This window comes from Theropithecus gelada, chromosome 7b (genome assembly GCF_003255815.1).
Source record: "Theropithecus gelada isolate Dixy chromosome 7b, Tgel_1.0, whole genome shotgun sequence".
NCBI classification, from domain to species: Eukaryota; Metazoa; Chordata; class Mammalia; order Primates; family Cercopithecidae; genus Theropithecus; species Theropithecus gelada.
The window spans coordinates 90,051,597-90,070,366 of NC_037675.1; the positions used below are offsets into that span (position 1 = coordinate 90,051,597).

The 18,770-nt window shown below is 39.4% G+C and overlaps 1 protein-coding gene across 3 annotated transcripts in view; it reads right to left on the reverse strand.

The window, feature by feature from the left end:
* Positions 1-18,770, reverse strand: part of EML5 (echinoderm microtubule associated protein like 5) — a 197,032-nt gene that overhangs the window by 47,829 nt on the left and 130,433 nt on the right. For all 3 annotated transcript variants that reach the window (XM_025391288.1, XM_025391287.1, XM_025391286.1), the window contains exons 22-25: positions 7,050-7,202; positions 6,211-6,342; positions 4,478-4,566; positions 3,101-3,277 (exon numbers count right to left, since the gene is read on the reverse strand). In XM_025391288.1, coding sequence (XP_025247073.1) covers positions 3,101-3,277; positions 4,478-4,566; positions 6,211-6,342; positions 7,050-7,202 — 551 coding nt within the window. The remainder of the gene's footprint in view (positions 1-3,100; positions 3,278-4,477; positions 4,567-6,210; positions 6,343-7,049; positions 7,203-18,770) is intronic.

The window sequence follows — 18,770 nt, forward strand, 5'->3', positions numbered from 1 at the left end:
TAAAAGCATAAACATGTTCTTGTATTTGACTCACCCATCTCCCTTTTAGGGATCTATGCTAAGAAAAATGCTATGTGTGTAAAAAAATACTTACCATGGTATTTACTTACAGTAGTGAAAAAAATTAAATACCTTAGATGATCAAAGTAATAGTTAATTACAATGTATATGGAATAGTGTATATATATTAAAGATAATGGTTAAGCAGATGTATTACTGTTGGAAATAGATGCAATAATTGAGAAAGGATACACATGCCTACGTACAGCATGAGTATGTTAACAAAAAGTAACTATCAATTGGTTTGGTACACGTCTATGTATATACCCACGTAAATATCTTTCATCTTAATTCATCAGTGCTTTTGTTTGTAAGCAATATACATAGAAATGTATTTTCCTTTTAAATAACAATAAAAGTTTAAGTTATAAATACTGGCAACTTTAAAATCTAGCATTACCAAGTTACATACATTCAAATCAAAGCATCATATTAAAATCTTTTCAAAGGTGTTAAAATGAGAGATGTCTTATACAAAACACAGTGATAGCAAAATTTGTGAATTCCCTAGGAATGACGACTCTGTTTTTTTTTTTTTTTTTTTTTTTTTTTGATACTGGAGTGCAGTGGCGTGATCTCGGCCCACCGTAACCTCTGCCTCCTGGTTCAAGTGATTCTCCTGCCTCAGCCTCCCAAGTAGCTGGGATTACAGGTATCCGCCACCGTGCCCAGCTAATTTTTTCTGTTTTTAATAGAGACGGGGTTTCACCATGTTGACTAGGCTGGTCTCGAACTCCTGACCTCAGGTGATCCACCTGCCTCAGCCTCCCAAAGTGCTGGGATTATAGGCATGAGCCACTGCGCCTGGCAGGACTAATGACTCTTAATAAAAGTTGTGAGGGATCTGTCATCAAAGCATGGCAAGAAGGTAGTTTCTCTAAGACTGTGTGGTTCTTGCTACACTAAGGTGAAAAAATAATCTGTAGACCAATATCCCAGAACCTATTCCTTAGGGATCTACACCATCTGGAATGCTGGAAGTGACGTTTCTGGCAAATATTTTGGAGGAACACATTGTTAACAACTAAGACCCTACCATTTATACGTATCTAAAACAGGAATCTGTGGAATATTTTCTTGGGTGTCTGAGTTTTCAATGAGAATTTTTAAACCCGTGTTTTCATTTCAATGCTGATCTAAAAATATTAATATGAGCACCAGAAAAATGATGTAGAAGAATATTTAATTATACTTAATGATGTTTTCAAAGTATTACTAAGTAATAACAACAGGTTAAAAAATTTCAATATGACCACACTTAAGATCACCAGGAACTGAATACCACAATATGATTTCATGCCCTATTTCAAATTTATCTTTATGTTCATGGTGGTGCCAGAGTATAATATATAACTTAATTTGTGAATTAAGAAATAATTGCTGCCAGATACAGTGACTTGCGCCTGTAATCCCACCACTTTAGGATGCCGAGGCAGGAGGATCACTTAAGTTCAGGAGTTTGAGACCAGCATAGGCAACATCTGGAAACCCCATCTCTACAAAAAAAAAAAAAATTTAATTAGCCAGGCATGGTGGCATGTGCCTGTGGTCACAGTTACTCAAGAGGCTGAGGTGGGAGGATAACTTGGGTCTGGGAGGTCAAGGCTGCAGTGAGCCATGATTGCGCCATTGCATTCCAGCCTGGGTGACAGAGAGAGAGAGACGTTGTCTAAAAAAAAAAGAGAAAGGAATGCATTGTATCTGGACTTGATATATAAATTTTATTTCTGTGTTAAGCAAAAGCCTAATATTTTACAGTAGTTTGAACAGAGGGAAGTGATAAAAGAATTAAGTACTTGCACAGCACACAGTAGCATAGGTACGTAGAATGTCAAAGAACCTGTTGGCCGGGCCCAGTGGCTCACGCCTGTAATCCCAGCACTTTGGGAGGTCGAAGTGGGGGAATCACAAGGTCAGGAGCTCGAGACCAGCCTGACCAACATGGTGAAACCCCATCTCTACTAAAAATACAAAAAAAATTAGCCGGGCATGGTGGTGCAAGCCTGTAATCCCAGTTACTCAGGGGGCTGAGGCAGGAGAATAGCTTGAATCCGGGAGGCAGAGGTTGCAGTGAGCTGAGATCGCGGCACTGCACTCCAGTCTGGCAACAAAGTGAGACTCCATCTCAAAAACAACAACAACAACAACAAAAATCTTAATATACATAAGCAGCAAGTAAATACCAATTTTAAGCAGAAAATCATTAACAAATGATGCTGATGATTTAAAATGCACATAAATTCTGCTACAAAAGCAGAAAAAAAAAGAATCTGTATTATTTGGTTTCAACAAAAAAGTCATTCATTACATTAAATCAATGGTGTTTAATTTTACAAGCGTTAAGTATTTTCTATTTAATTGGTTAAAACAACTTAAAGTTTGAAGTTGTAACTATAAATAGTTTATATTTACTGTTAATAGTATATATTTAATCAAAAATAGAAAAATTATTGAAGTTAATATTGGGGATAAAAGGAATGTCTCTCTCTCTTTTGACATAGGATTTTGCTTTGTCACCCAGGCTGGTGTGCAACAACATGACCACAGCTCACTGTAGCCTCCAACTTCCGGGCTCAAGCAATCTTCCCACCTTAGCCTCCCGAGTAGCTAGGACTACCGGCATTACCACAATGCCTGGCTAATCTTTTTCTCTGTTTTGTAGAGAGGACGTCTTGTTATGCTGCCCAGGCTGGCCTGAAATGCCTGGCCTCAAGTGATCCTCCCACCTCAGGCTCCCAAAGTATTATGCTGGGATTATAGGCATGAACCCCTGTACCCAGCCAAGATGTTTCTTGTAAAAGGGATATTCATATTAGTCAATACTGAAAAACACTATAGGATATGATATATAACTTAAGGCATGGGATCATAAATTATAATACTTAAAAGCTATAGATATGAAACATAATTCTGAACCTTTGATATTACAACATTACGTATTACATATGTACAATTAATAACAATGAAGTGCTATGACAGGACATTACCTTAACCATTTCATAATTTATAATCATTAGGAAAGTTAAAGAAAAACACATACTTTAGTAGGATATCTAAATAACTTCACAAATCCCAAATCATCCCCAGTAGCTAGAACCATTTTGTCACTCGTGAGGCAAGAAGCAGTTACATCTGTAACTTCTCCAATTACTGGCCAAATTCCTTCACAGCATAAACCAAGTACACTTGTCCATGATGCCCAAGCAATTTTTTCTACCTAAGAAGGAAAAACAATGCTGTAAATTTGGATTATCCAAACCTAAAATATTAACAACCAAAATGTAAACATTTTTCTTTGTAATTATGTGTGTCAAAAGTAAAATGAAAGTTTTAATGAAAAAATAGTTAAATTATTAGTTGTCTTGGTTTTATAGCTCCCCAGAGCCTAATAGTTGCTGCAGAAAATTTTAACATAGCATTATTCAGAATATAATCATATATCCACTGTGTGTTCTAGATGCTAAGCATACAGTGTTAATAATAAAACTGTTTCTGACTTCAGGATAATCAAGTAAGATTCTTACAGTTCACATTTAAATTTCTAATAATGCATTATAAGTATGTTTTCCAACTAACCCTTAGAAGAAATTTAGAACTTTTACTTATGGTCCCTCCCTTCATTAAGCCACTTTCATATTAAATTTGTTAAGCCTCTCTTCCTAGGTCAAGTTTAGAAAAAAAAAAAAAAAAAAAAGGCTAATATTGTCAGGCACAAAATGCAACACAATTTTTCTTGTTTTGTTTTCTTTTTTTAAAAAAAACAAAAACAAAAACAGTAATCTGCCAACAAACATCTTAGGCATATGGATTCCTAAGAACATGACAGATATGCAGTACTCCAATCTTAGAATGACACGTCTTCTATCTGCTATTTCACACTTCTTGTCTTTTGAGGAAAGTAACGGAGCATAGCTAGCCATACAAGTGATTTATTCCTTTTTTTTTTTAATACAGGGTCTCACTTTGTTACCCATGCTGGAGTGTAGTGGCATGAACATGGCTCACTGCAGCCTCCACCTCCTAGGCTCAAGCAGTCTTCCCACCTCAGCCTCCCAAGTAATTGGGACTATAGGCACATGCCACCACGCCCAACTAACTTTTTGTATTTTTTTGTAGAGATGGGGTTTCAACATGTTGCCCAGTCTGGTCTTGAACTCCTGAGCACAAGCAATCTGTCTGCCTCGACTTCCAAACTGCTGGGATTACAGGCATGAGCCACCATGCCCGCTGACTCCTTTTATTAATATAGTATTTCTTTCTTCACCCATGTATTCTGACTCAATAAACTCAAGAATATCCATTATTTTAATAATTTGAGAACAGATTTCATGTGTAACTAAATGATAGAAAGTAGGTATCAGTTTATTAGCCACTCTTATTCACATAAACAACACTACAAGCACCACTGCTGTCCTACCTCCACGCTGGGGATGGTTTGTTTTTTCCCTCTGGGAGCTTCAAAGAATAATTGTTCCTTAGCACCAGTGTTGACCTGTAAAAGCTTTCCTTAAAAAAAATTTTTAAAAATATTTACACATATAAAATACATATAAATACATATACCATCAGTATGATATTTAAGTTTTATGGTAAAAAAATCAGCTTAAATATAAAACCTATTTTCTGCTGCAGTCAACATATAGTAAGAGCATTTTATTTTTATAATTCTACATTATTAAGTAACTAAATTCATAAGTGGTTTGATTTTTGTATATGTATATACATAAAAATGATTTCTTTGGTTATGCATATGTAAAAAATTCCTAGAAACAAATGTTAAAATATTTTTTAAAGTGTAAGTATCGTTTAACTATATTTAGAAAAACTTTATGATGCTCAATTTATACAGCTGAATACATGAAACAATAACATCCTTAAAAAGAGAGCATTTAAAATACTTAACATTTACCAAACATATTAAACTCAGTAATATGCCATGCATTCTGCTAAAATACAAAGATACTCATTAAGTTCTTTATGTTATATGATTATGACTCTTTTTAAAGAATATATTTCATATCAGACAATGAGAAAAATGACTTTAAAATCTTAATTAACATTTCTTGCCTGGGCGCGGTGGCTCAAGCCTGTAATCCCAGCACTTTGGGAGGCCGAGACGGGTGGATCACGAGGTCAGGAGATCGAGACCATCCTGGCGAACACAGTGAAACCCCATCTCTACTAAAAAATACAAAAAACTAGCCGGGCGAGATGGCGGGCGCCTGTAATCCCAGTTACTTGGGAGGCTGAGGCAGGAGAATGGCGTAAACTCGGGAGGTGGAGCTTGCAGTGAGCTGAGATCTGGCCACTGCACTCCAGCCTGGGCAACAGAGCAAGACTCCGTCTCAAAAAAAAAACAACATTTCTTTTTAAAAATGTATTACATTTTTTTTAGGAATGGGGTCTCACTCTGTTGCCCAGGCTGGTCTCAAACCCCTGGGGTCAAGCAGTCCTCCAGCCTTGGCCTCCCAAAGTACTGGGATTACAGGCATGAACCACCATACCTGGCCAACATTTCTATAGTCTATTTATATCAAATTTATATAGCAGAGATCAATACATCATAACAATTTTTTTGCATATTTAAATTACCTTACAAATTAAACAACTAATCACTTACTGTACTATTATTTGAATGATATTAGGTGAAGTATTGAAAAGTGTAGGCTGGGTGCAGTGGCTCATGCCTATAATCCCAGAACTTTGGGATGCCAAGGTGGGAGGATTGCTTGAGTCCAGGAGTTCGGGACCAGCCTGGGCAATATAGTGAGACCCTGTCTCTACAAAAAATTTAAAAATTAGCCAGGCATGGTGGTGAATGCCTGTAGTCCCAGCTACTCAGGAGGCTGAGTTGGGAGGATCACTTAAGCCCAGGAGGTCGAGGGTGTAGTAAACTGTGATTGTACCACAGCACTCCAGCCTGGGTGACAGAATGAGACCTGTCTCAAAAAAAGAAAAGAAAAAAGAAAAAGTCTCAACTCTATAGTGTTCATCTTCAGATGTAAAATAGTAAAAAATAATTTTGAGAATAATGGTTGCTTTCCCCAATTCTTTTAAACTCATCTGTTGAATCACTTTTCTGTTTCTCTAATATAGCTATACTAAATCAAATGAAATTTTTATCAAATATTAAGTTATTTAAAGTCTTACCTCTAATATCCCAATCAATATGGGTTATGTAACTGGTAGCTCCTTTGCATATTCCTACTCGTTTACTACTCATTACATTGTATATATCTATAAAGCTGTCATGGGATGCTACAGCAAGATATTTCCCAGAACCTATAATAGAAACATATTTGCTTGACATTTTCTATCTTTGGAAATACTTTTTTACACTCTGCAACTAGAGTTAATTTTCCTTTTCTTTATGGAGGAATCTTAGTTGTTTTATAATAAGAAGACAGATGTGTCAAATGACAAATGATAACATTTTTCAAGTATATTAAACTTAACAAAATAATTTTTTAGTGTAACAAATTAGTTCAGTGGGAAGCAAATGTCAAAAACTATGTATGATGTAGTTTTGATACTTTGTATTTAAAAAAACTCCCTCTAAATTTAGAAAAAAATGGAACTAAACCAACACAAGTAAATTTTGCCTTAACATTAGTAATTGCTGCATTACAGTAGGTTTGTAGTAGATAATGAATACATGGAAGTTAATGGAGTAAAATGAGTGCAATTTCAAAAGCATTAAGAATATAATGAAAACAGTTATCTAGCCCCTTTTATGTCATAGATGAGGAAACAAAAGCTCAGAGAAGCATCCTGGCTCAAGTCACACAGAAAATTTAGTAACAGAATTGGCACTAAGACAGATATTTGCACCAATCTAACAACAGGGTTTTTACCTCTTGCTACACTGCCTCCTCTAGTAAAAAAGTTAAGTTCTCAGATAATATAACAGTTAATAAAAATTATACATGATACATTTATACACTGCCAGACCCAAGTTAATACGCAAATACAATTTCAATGGATCTTACCAGGTGAAAATCGAATATCTGAAATCATATCTTTTCTGTGATGAAAAGACACAAGATCCTCTAGAGTATCTGCATTTGCCATTAAGAAGCTTCCATCGTTGAGACCTACGGCTAAAGCTTTACCATCAGGAGAAAAACAGCAACACCTCCCACCTGAAAGAGAAAGAGTATATTAGGCAATTCCCCCCACCCCGCTTTTTTTAAAGTATGGGCCAGGTGTGGTGGCTCATGCCTATAATCCAAGCACTCTGGGGGAGCTGAGGCAGGAGGATTGCCTGAGGCCAGGAGGTTAAGACCAGCCTGGGCAACATAGCAAGACCCCATCTCTACCAGCGGACAGAGTAGGGGAAGGGGCAAGGGGAAAGGGGCAAGGGGCAAAGGACAAGGGGCAAGGGGGAAGAGAGAAGAGGGAAGGGAAGACAGGTATGTAAGTAAATAAATAGACAGGCATGGTGGCACACACCTGTAGTCCCATTTACTCAGGAAGCTGAGGCGGGAGGACTGTTTCAGCCCAGGAGGTTGAGGGTGCAGTGAGCTATGATTGCATCACTGCACTCCAGCCTGGGTTACAGAGTGAGACCTTGCCTCAAAAAAAAAAAAAAAAAAAAAAAAAAGTATTTGCTAAAAGAATCTATTATTTCAAAAAGGTTGCCTCTTTATTATGGCCTCAAATCAATATTAAAAAGGAGTCAAGAGATACAGATGAAAGTTTTCTATAGAAGTCAATGGTATGGAATTCTAAGCAGGAATGAAACTCATTTCTGAATACAACAAAAGCAAGTACAGATATTTACCTTAAAAGAAATTAGGTTGATGAAAACTAATGAGATTTTAATTAACATAAAAAGCCAATGATATACGTGGAAGTTTTTTGCACAGTAGGTTTTACCTTTGTAGCTCCTTTCCAAAAAAACAAAAATCTAAGAAATAAGTCATCTTTATAAAAATGATTTTTTTTTTTTGAGATGGAATTTCCCTCTTGTTGCCTAGGCTGGAGTGCAATGGCGTGATCTCAGCTCACTGCAACTTCCGCCTCCTAGATTCAAATGATTCTCCTGCCTCAGCCTCCCAAGTAGCTGAGATTACAGGCATGTGCCACCAGGCCTGGCTACTTTTGTATTTTTAGTAGAAATGGGGTTTCACCATGTTGGTCAGGCTGGTCCCAAACTCCTGACCTCAGGTGAACCACCTGCCTCCGACTCCCAAAGTGCTGGGATTACAGGCGTGAGCCACAGTGCCTGGCCTATGAAACTATTTTTAAAAATCTGATAATAGGCCATTATTAATGGTAAGAAGATATATTTATCTATATAAGTTTCAGAACCATATATGAAATAATTTTATTATTAATGATAAAATTAATATCATACATTAATGTCATTAATGATGTTAACATTAATTAGTAAAAATAAGGTTTAGTGCTGCACTGATAAACACAAAAAAGACTTACCCTAACAGCAAGGGTTGCAGCAAACATATTCAAAAGCCCTAAGGATTTTGGTATCTTGTATGAAATCTGATGAGGAAAGGATGGGGTATATATCGAATGAAAAGTTATAGATTAAATTGAGAACAAGTAGTCATTTAATTATCAAGCATACATTGGAAATGAAGAAATCTAACATATGATTTCTCAGATTTGAGAGTCATGAGATGATGGTGACCTGGAGCAGGGTGGCAGCAGTGGAGGTGATAAGATTTGGATATATTTCAAAGACAGAGCTGGTAGAACTTTGACCAACTGGCTGTGGGGTGAAAGGCATCAAGGGCATGGTTTTGCTTGAGTGGTGATGCCATTTACTGAGATGGGATAAACTAGAGGAACCAGTGCTTAGTTCTGTACAAATTAAGTTAAAGATGCCTATGAGAAGTTCAAGCGAAGACATGAAGGAGACAATTTAATATATGAATCCTTTTCAGGAGCTCAAGGGAGAAGAACAGACGAGATATAATATGGGACACAGTTGCACACAGATAGTAGTTACAACCATAAACTGGTTAAGAGTTTGTTATTAATTGGTTGCCTCTCAGTTCCAAATCCAGCCTTCTTTTTCCTGCTATGTGATCCTGAAACTGGATGCTGTAGTATGTTTTCTCTTGCCAGTTGACTTGAAGTTTCCAGTAGATACACTGGAGGGACACTGCAAGGGCAAATCACAAGGAAAAGACTTCTTCCCTCTTACCGTAATGTGCTGGAGCTAGAGGGTCAATGGAGGGTCCATCCTTCCCCTCCATGAGGTTAATTCCTCATTAGTCCTATGGGTTGCAGCTGCTTGGAGCTGCTACTTCTGAGTTGCATATGAAAAATCTATTCAAACATTCTTACCTCCCTAAGCTTTTAGATTCATTCCTCTCCATCGGGTGTCAGCCCATGGGTGACACCCCTTAGAATCCTCTTTTATGCCTTTTAGTAGTTAACCACCTTTAATTAGTTAACATGTCGTATTAAATTTTATGTTCAAATTACTGGGGGTAATTTCTGTCTCTCGACAGATAGAGAATTGGTACTGAAGTGGTCTCCGGAGAGAGACCGTCAAAGATGGATTGGCTTAGTTATGCCTTTGGGCTTGAGCACAGTGCTGGGCCCTTACCAACGGGAAATGGAATGCTAACAACCCAAGGTATACATTGGTATCACAATTAATCAAGTTATCTCCTGTTGTTGATTATAATAAAGTGTCTACTGAGATAAGTGTCTACTGAGCTAAGCACCTTGGGAGCCCATGAGGCTGCTGCCCTTAGCATTACCATAGTGATGATGATAAGGACTGTGGTGTGCAATAGATTTTACTGACGGTGTGGAACATTTACAGAAAGAAGTAAAACTCGGGTGCTTAAACTATCAGCATGAGTTGTGGTCTCAATAGAGAATGCTTCCATGGCAAGTTTAAAACAATCTCTGGCATCTTAAATCCACAGGACTGATATTACTAAACATTAAACACAAATTTAATTGTGTGAGTTGCAAATTTACAATGTCAATTGAATTGACAGCCTCGCCAAGTTCTTTATGTGAAAGTTAAGGTATTAACTGGGCACTCTGAAACTTGGAATGGGGATATCTGGTTGGACTTAAATAAAGCTGAGAAACTCAAATTTCTGTGTTATTCTGAGTCTCACTTTCGAGTGCAAATAGCTTGCTTTCCCTGTGTCTGAGAAGTCTGACCTTCTGGGGCAGTTGCCCTGCAGGGAAATGCTCATCTTTCTGAAGAATTACCACAACCCCTCCTTTGCTGTCACTACTCATAACGTGGGTCAAACTGCAGCATACTCTAGGACAGAGATCAGCAAACATTTTCTTAAAGAACAAAATAGTAAACATTTTCAACTTTGTGTGCCATATGGTCTCTGTCACAAATACTAAGCTCTGCTATCATAGTGTGAAAGCAGCCCTAGATGATACATAAATGAATGAGCATGGCTGTGATCCAATAAAACTTTATTTACAAAATCAGGAGGTGGGCTGGCTTTGACCCATGGGCTGACACCTCATGGAGAGGAATGAATCTAAAAGCTCAGGGAGGTAAGAATGTTTGAATAGATTTTTCATATGCAACCTGCACATCCATCCCCCAACTATACCCCCCAAGAAAGTCTAGAAAATAGTCCCTTCACTAATGCATTGAAAAACATATTATAGTCCCTTCACTAATGCATTGAAAAACATATTAAGGGCAGCATCTGCATCTCAAAAAGCTCTATGACTGTTCTCACACATAAGTCAGCAATGACCGTAGTACAAGTTTGTCCAACCTGCGGCCCATGGGTGGCATGCAGACCAGGATGGCTTTGAATATGACTCAACACAAATCCATAAGCTTTCTTAAAACATCATGAGATTTTTTTTGCGATTTTTAAAAACTCATCAGCTACCATTAGTGTTAGTGTATTTTATGTGTGGCCCAAGACAATTCTTCTTCCAATGTGGCCCAGGGAAGCCAAAAGATTGCATACCCTTGCCACAGGAGATGTTGCCACTGACACAGCCTCCCTGATTTAACAGAGATAATCATGGAGAAGCAGAGGCCAAGTAGCAGCACTTAACCAACCCACCTCTGGATTGTAAAGGTAGATGCTTTTACAGAAAAGGACAGCAGGAATGTACTGATAATCACAATGTTTTAGCCTGTGGAGATTTCTGTTGATGGCTAATGAATCCAATAATACTCAAAGTGTATATGGTAAATAGCAATGCTCTATGGATCCTCTGGAAGCTACCAAAGGAGAATCACACTGCAGAACTGTAGGACTTAAGAGCAAATCTATGTCCTCTTTATAGATAATTATTTTCCTTTTGAGAATCAGCTTCTTGCTTGCTACCGGCCCTTATTAGAGAGGAAATGCCTAACTACAGGGTATCAGGTAACTATGTGTCCTGAGCTTCCTATCATGAACTGAAAGTTACATGACTAACCAAGCCAGAGATTGGGTGTGCACAGCAGCAATGTATCAAATGGAAAAGACCAAACTTGAAAGATCTGGAAGTTACAAGTAATTTACATGAACAGGTGCCTCAAATTTCTTAAAAAAATTCTTGCTGCAATGCCTCTTTCCTCTCTCGGTCTATATCTGTGGCCTCATGGGTGTTCCTTATTATCAGTTCACTGAGGAAGAAAAAATTGTGAGTCAGACTTAAGTTTCTATTGATATGTTGGTACCTACTTGAAAGTATTACAGCCCCACTCAGGAGTGACCCCCCAAAAAACAGCATTGTAGGTAAAATCTCCCCGTGGGCAGCACTTCAAGCAGTCTATTTGGTTTTCCACTTTGAAGTGAGAGATGATCGCATGTACAGATTTACACTGGTTCATTAGTAATGGCTAACTGAATGATAGGGACTTCGAAGAAACAGGAATAAAATATTGGAGGCTAGAAAATAGATGTGTGGATGAAATTCTCAGGGGACAGGCTATGAAGATTTTGTGTCCTAGAAAATACTCATCGAAGTATCCAATACAGAGGAGGCTCTCAATAATCAGATGAACAAAATGATACTCTCTGAGGATATCAGTCAGCCTCTTTTCCTAGCTACCTAGCACTTGCCCAGTGGGCTCTCAGTGGTGGCAAGGGTAGAGTCTATGATTGGGCTCAAAAATGTGGACTTCATGGCAAGGCTGATCTTGCTGTCACTACTGCTGAGTGTCTAATCTATTAACAGAAAAGACCAATGGAATCTCTGATATGACACCATTCCCCCAGGAAGACAAGCCAGCTAACTGATGGGATGCTAGTTACACTGGACCTCTTCCATTATGGAGGAGACAAAGGTTTACACTCAGTAGAATAGACATGAATTCTGGATTACTTTCACTGCTCATAATGTTTCTACTAGCATCATCATCCATGGACACACAGGATGCCTTAACTATCATCATAGAATTCACACTTCTGACAAAGAAATTCACTTCATAGCGAAGAATGTGTAGCATTGGGCTTGTGCCCATGGAATTAACTGGTTTTATCACATACCCCCATTTCCCAAAGAAAGCTGCTGATAGAATGGCTAACTGAAGACTTATATATGGCACCATTTGGAAAACAATACCTCAAAAGACTAGGTATCTGTTTTACAGGATGCAGTATAAGCTCTGAATCATAAACCATTATACAGTGCTGTCTATCTCACAGCCAGAATTCAGGGGTCTGGAAATCAAAAGGTGAAACTGAGAGTGGCCCTTCTCACTATTATATCTAATAATCAATTTGCACAATTTTGTTTTGCATCCTGGTAACTCCGAACCCTATTGATTCAGAGCATTAGCTCCCAAGAGCAGGGGGAATGCTTCTACTAGGGGACTGAACAATAGTTCCATTGTATTGGAAGGTGAGACTGCCACCTAGCCATGGTGGGCTCCTTATGTCACTAAACCAACAGGAAAAGAATGAAGTTATTACTCTTCCGGCTGGTGTGACTCATCCTGATTACAAAGTGGAATTGAGTTGCTGCTACATAATGAAAGCAAAGAGGGCTATGTCTGGAACCAAGAGGATTTGCTGTGACATCTCTTAGTCCCTCCATGACCAATGGTAAAGCTTAATGGAAAATGACAGCAACCAGGGGGAAAAGGGCATTTCTTCAGATGCTTCAGTAATGAAGGTTTGGGTTACTCCACCGGTTACATCATCACAACCACCTGGAGTTGTGGCTAAGGACAAGAACAATATGGAATGGTTAGCGCAAGAAAAAAGTCATAGATGTTAACCACAGCCTTACTACCAGTTGTAGAAATAAAGACTATACTAACTTTATGTAAGTGTTATATGTATATCTTTATTTGTGTATATTAACTATTTTACTTTTCTCTCCTTTTTCTCCTTAATATTTTACACGAGTTTGTTGGAGGTTAACTTTAAATTTTGTGTTAAAAGAATATAAGACCATGACTAAATTTGAGAATAACTGATATAGTCAGCAATGTATACAATGACTGTTGGAACTGTATGTCTTCTCTCTTTAGGGGTAAGAACTACTTAGCTTGTACCAAGGGTAGCTGCATCTCTTTGGGTAGAAACATAAGGTTAGTTCTGTGATTGTACTGAAGTTCAAATGTATGTATGAAGGTTCTTGTGGATGCTGACTAGCCAGAGGGGAAGACTGTGCTGGTTATTAATTTATTGCATCTCACTTCCAAATCCACCACTTTGGGCCTCACAGACTTTTTTACCAGTTTGCCAGTAGAGGGAGCTGGAAAGACACTACAAGGCCAAAACAGAAGTGACTCCCTTCTTCCAGTGTGCTGTTTTACCAACAGAGCCAGGGCACTGGCATGAAGGGGGCCTGACAGCATTCACCACAGTGGCAGCCCCAACTGCCTCTTCCAGCAAGTTTCTCCACCATCACTGTAATGGCGCTAATGATTGAGCAGCAGTTTGCAGACTTCAGTAAGATTCTCTGGCAGTAGTCCTCACAGTTCAATGACTTTTGCTCTAGTTTAAGCTCTTCACCAAGCAGTGGTTCTGACCATTCAGCTCTGGCCTGCTGCCTCTGGCAAGCTTCTCCTTCACCAAGTGACTGCTCTCACTGTTCCACTGAGGGCTGCACCCTCTGGCAAGCTTTTTTGCCACAAGCTCACTGAATGTTCTGGTGGCAGTTGAGTTTAAGCAAAGATTAACATAGTAAGTATCCTTTTAAATTCATAATTGAGATTGTTGAAAAATAAGAAAAATATTCTAGTTACCAACAATAAAAGGGGAGCAGAAAACCAGAGCAAAAAAGCCACATTTGGAAGGGGAGGGGCCAAGAAGGCCAATTAGAAACAGTTGTGATCAGAGGCTCCCACCGAGAAGACTGAAAATGGCAAGAGAATCCTACACCGGCAACTGAGGTATCCAGGTCCTCTCACTGAGACTGACAAGGTGGTCAGCATGACCCATGGAGAGTGAGGAAAAGCAGGGTGGAACTACAGCCCACGTGGGAGCCATGACAGCCCACCTGGGAGCTGCACGGGACAAGGGAAGCTCCCACTCCCAGCCAAGAGAGGCAGTGAGTGATTGTGCTATCCCGCACGGGAAACCACACTTTTTCCACGGATCTGTGCAACCTGTGAATCAGGAGATCCCCCTCGTGAGCCCACGCCACCAGTTCCTTGAGTCCCAAGCACAGAGCTGCACAGATTCGCAGTGGCCACTTAACTAGAGACTGTCTAAGACTACCAAGTTCCTGGGGCAAGGGGTGGCCATCATGACTTTGGCTGCCTGCTGCCTCAGAAGACTGAGCTCCCTGGGGGACGGCAGCAGACATCACTGCAGCTCCAGTCTGCCATTTCTCCTCTGCAGGTGCCTGGGAAAATGGTCAGTTTAGACCCAGGAGGAATTCACCACAGTGCAGCACAGAGGCTGTGGCAGATGGTGGCCAGATTGCCTCTTTAGGTTGGACCCTGACCATACTCCCTCACTGGGTGGGGCCTCCCTGCAGGAATTTCAGCAACTCCAGCCAGAAGTTTGCAGACAGAACTCTAGTCTCCCAGGGACAGAGCTCCTGAGCACCATGGTCTCCATGGATCAGCAGACTTAGTCTTTCCCTCTGCCAACTGTGAGGAATCTGGGCAGTCAGGATGAGTGGGATTGCCCCCAGTGCAATGCACCCCCTCTGCCAAGGGGTAGTCAGAGTGCTTTCATTAAGTGGGTCCTGGATCTTGTGCCTCCTGACTGGGTGAGACCACCCCAACAGGGGTTGCTAGACACCTTATACAGGGGCGTTCCCACTGGTATCAGTTCAGTGACCCTCTGGGTCAAAGATCCCAGGGAAAGGAGCAGGCAGCCACCTTTACTGTTTTGCAGCCTCCACTGATGACACCTCTAGGTGTGGGAGGGACCCAGGCAAAGAAGGTCTGGAGTGGACCTCCAGCAAACCTCAACTGGAAGAGCAAGAGGGGCCTGACTGTTAAAAGAAAAACAGGCCAGGCATAGTGGCTCATGCCTGTAATTCCAGCACTTTTGGGAGGCCGAGGCAGGTGGATCTTGAGGTCAGGAGTTCAAGACCAGCCTGGCCAAGATGGTGAGACCCTGTCTCTACTAAAAACTACAAAAAAGTTAGCTGGGTGTGGTGGCAGGTACCTGTAATCCCAGCTACTTGGGAGGCTGAGGCAGAGAATTGCTTGAACCCAGGAGGTGGAGGTTGCAGTGTGCCAAGATCATGCCACTGCACCCCAGCCTGAGTGACAGAGCAAGACTCTGTCTCAAAAAAAAAAAAAGAAAAGATAAAGAAAAAGAAAAACAAACAGCAATAACAAGAGCATTGACAAAAAAGCCCCTACAAAAACCCCATCCAAAGGTCAGTAGCCTCAAAGATTGAAGCTAGATAAACTAACAAAGATGAGACAGAATCAAAGAACAAAATGCTGAACACTCAAAAAGCCAGAGTGCCTCTTCTCCTCCAAATTAACACAACACCTCTCCAGCAAGGGCACAGAACTGGGCAAAAGCTGAGATGGATGAACTGACAGAAGTAGGCTTCAGAAGGTGGGTAATAATGAATTTTGCTGAGCTAAAGGAACATGTTCTAACCCAATGCAAAGAAGCTAAGAAACATGATAAAACATTACAGGAGCTGTTAACGAGAATAACCAGTTTAGAGAGGAACATAAATGACCTGATGGAGCTGAAAAACACAACCAAGAATGTTACAACGCAACCACAAGTATCAATAACTGAACAGACCAAGCATAGGAAAGAACTTCAGAGCTTGAAGACTATCTTGCTGAAATTAAAACACACATACAAGATTAGAGAAAAAAAAAAAAAGAAGGAAAAAGAATGAGCAAAACCTCTGAGAACTATGGGATTATGTAGAAAGACTGAACCTGTGACCGAATAGAACAAAGTTGTAAAACATAATTCAGGATATCATCCAGGAGAACTTCTCCAATCTAACAAGACAGGCCAAAACTCAAATTCAGGAAATCCAGAGAACCCCAGTAAGATACTCCACAAGAAGATCAACCCCAAGATACATAATCATCAGATTCTCCAAGGTCAAAATGAAGGAAAAAAATGTTAAGGGCAGTCAGAGATAAAAGTCAGGTCACCTAGAAAGGGGAGCCCATCAGACTAACAGTGGACCTCTCAGCAGAAGCCCTACAAGCCAGGAGAGACTGGGGGCCAATATTCAACATTCTTAAAGAATTTCCAACTCGGAATTTCATATGCAGCCAAACCAAGCCTCATAAGTGAAGGAGAAATAAAATCCTTTTCAGACAAGCAAATGTTGAGGGAACTGGTCACCACCAGGCGTGCCTTGCAAGAACTCCTGAAGGAAGCACTAAATATGGAAAGGAAAAAGTGTTACCAGCCACTGCAAAAACACACTGAAGTACAAAAATCAATGACACTATGAAGCAACTACACTAAGTGTGCAAAATAACCAGCTAGCATCGCGATGACAGGATCAAATTCACACATAACAATATTAACCTTAAATGTAAATTAGCTAAATGCCCCCAATTAAAAGACAGGGAATGGCATGCTGGATAAAGAGTCACGACCCATTGGTGTGCTATATTCAAGAGACTTATCTCATGCATAAAGACACATACAGGCTCAAAATAAAGGGATGGAGGAAAATTTACCAAGCAAATAGAAAGCAGGAAAAAGCAGGGAGTGCAATCCTAGTTTCTAACAAAACAGATTTTAAACCAACAAAGATAAAAAAAGACAAAGATGGGCATTATATAATGGAAATGAGATCAATTCAACAAGTAAAGCTAACTATCCTAAATATACATGCACCCAGTACGGGAGCACCCAGATTCATAATACAAGTTCTTAGAGACCTACGAAGAGACAACTTAGACTCCCACATAACAGTGTGAGACTTTAACATCCCACTGTCAACATTAGATCATCAAGACAGAAAATTAACAAAGATATTCAGGACTTGAACTCAGCAATGGATCAAGTGGACCTGATAGATATCTACAGAACTCTCCAACCAAAAACAATAGAATATATATACTTTCTTCTTGGCACCACATAGCACGTACCCTAAAATCAATCACATAATTGAAAGTAAAACACTCCTCAGCAAGGACAAAAGAACTGAAATCATAACAGTCTCTCAGACCACAGCACTATGAAATCAGAACTCAAGATTAAGAAAATCACTTAAAACCACACAACTACATGGAAGTTGAACAATCTGCTCCTAAATGACTCCTGGGTAAATAATGAAATTAAGGCAGAAATCAAGAAGTTCTTTGAAACCAATAAGAACATGGAGGCAAGATACCAGAATCTCTGGGACACAGCTAAAGCAGTGTTAAGAGGGAAATTTATAGCCATAAATGCCCACATCAAAAAGCTAGAAAGATCTCAAATTGACACCCTAATATCACAACTATAAGAACTAGAGAACCAAGAGCAAACTAACCCCAAAGCTAGCAGAAAACAAGAAATAACCAAGATCAGAGCAGAACTGAAGGAAATAGAGACACGAAAAGCCCTTCAAAAAATATTAATGAATCCAGGGGCCAGTTTTTGAAAAAATAAATAAAATAGACCATTAGCTAGACTAATAAAGAAGAATCAAATAGACACAATAAAAAATGATAAAGGGGACATCACCATTGATCCCACAGAAATACAAACAACTATCAGAGAATACTATAAACATCTCTATGCAAATAAACTAGAAAATCTAGAAGAAATGGATAAATTCCTGGACACATACACCCTCCAAAGACTGAACCAGGAAGAAGCTGAATCCCTGAATAGACCAATAACAAGTTCTGAAATTGAGGCAGTAATAGTCTACCAACCAAAGACAGCCCAGGACCAGACAGATTTACAGCTGAATTCAACCAGAGGTACAAAGGAGCTGGTACCATTTCTTCTGAAACTATTCCAAACAACTGAAAAAAAGGGACTCCTCCCTAACTCATTTTTTTGAGGCCAGCATCATCTTGATACCAAAACCTGGCAGAGATGCAACAAAAAAAGAAAACTCCAGGCCAATATGCCTGAAGAACATTGATGCAAAAGTCCTCAATCAAATACTGGCAAATTCAATCCAGCACACATCAAAAAGATTATCCACCACGATCAAGCTGTCTTCATCCCCAGGATGCTAGGCTTGTTCAACATACACAAATCAATAAACATAATTCATCACATAAACAGATCTAAAGACAAAGACCATATGATTATCTTAGTAGATGCAGAAAATACCTTCGATAAAACTCAACATCCCATCATGTTAAAAACTCTCAATAAACTAGGTATTGA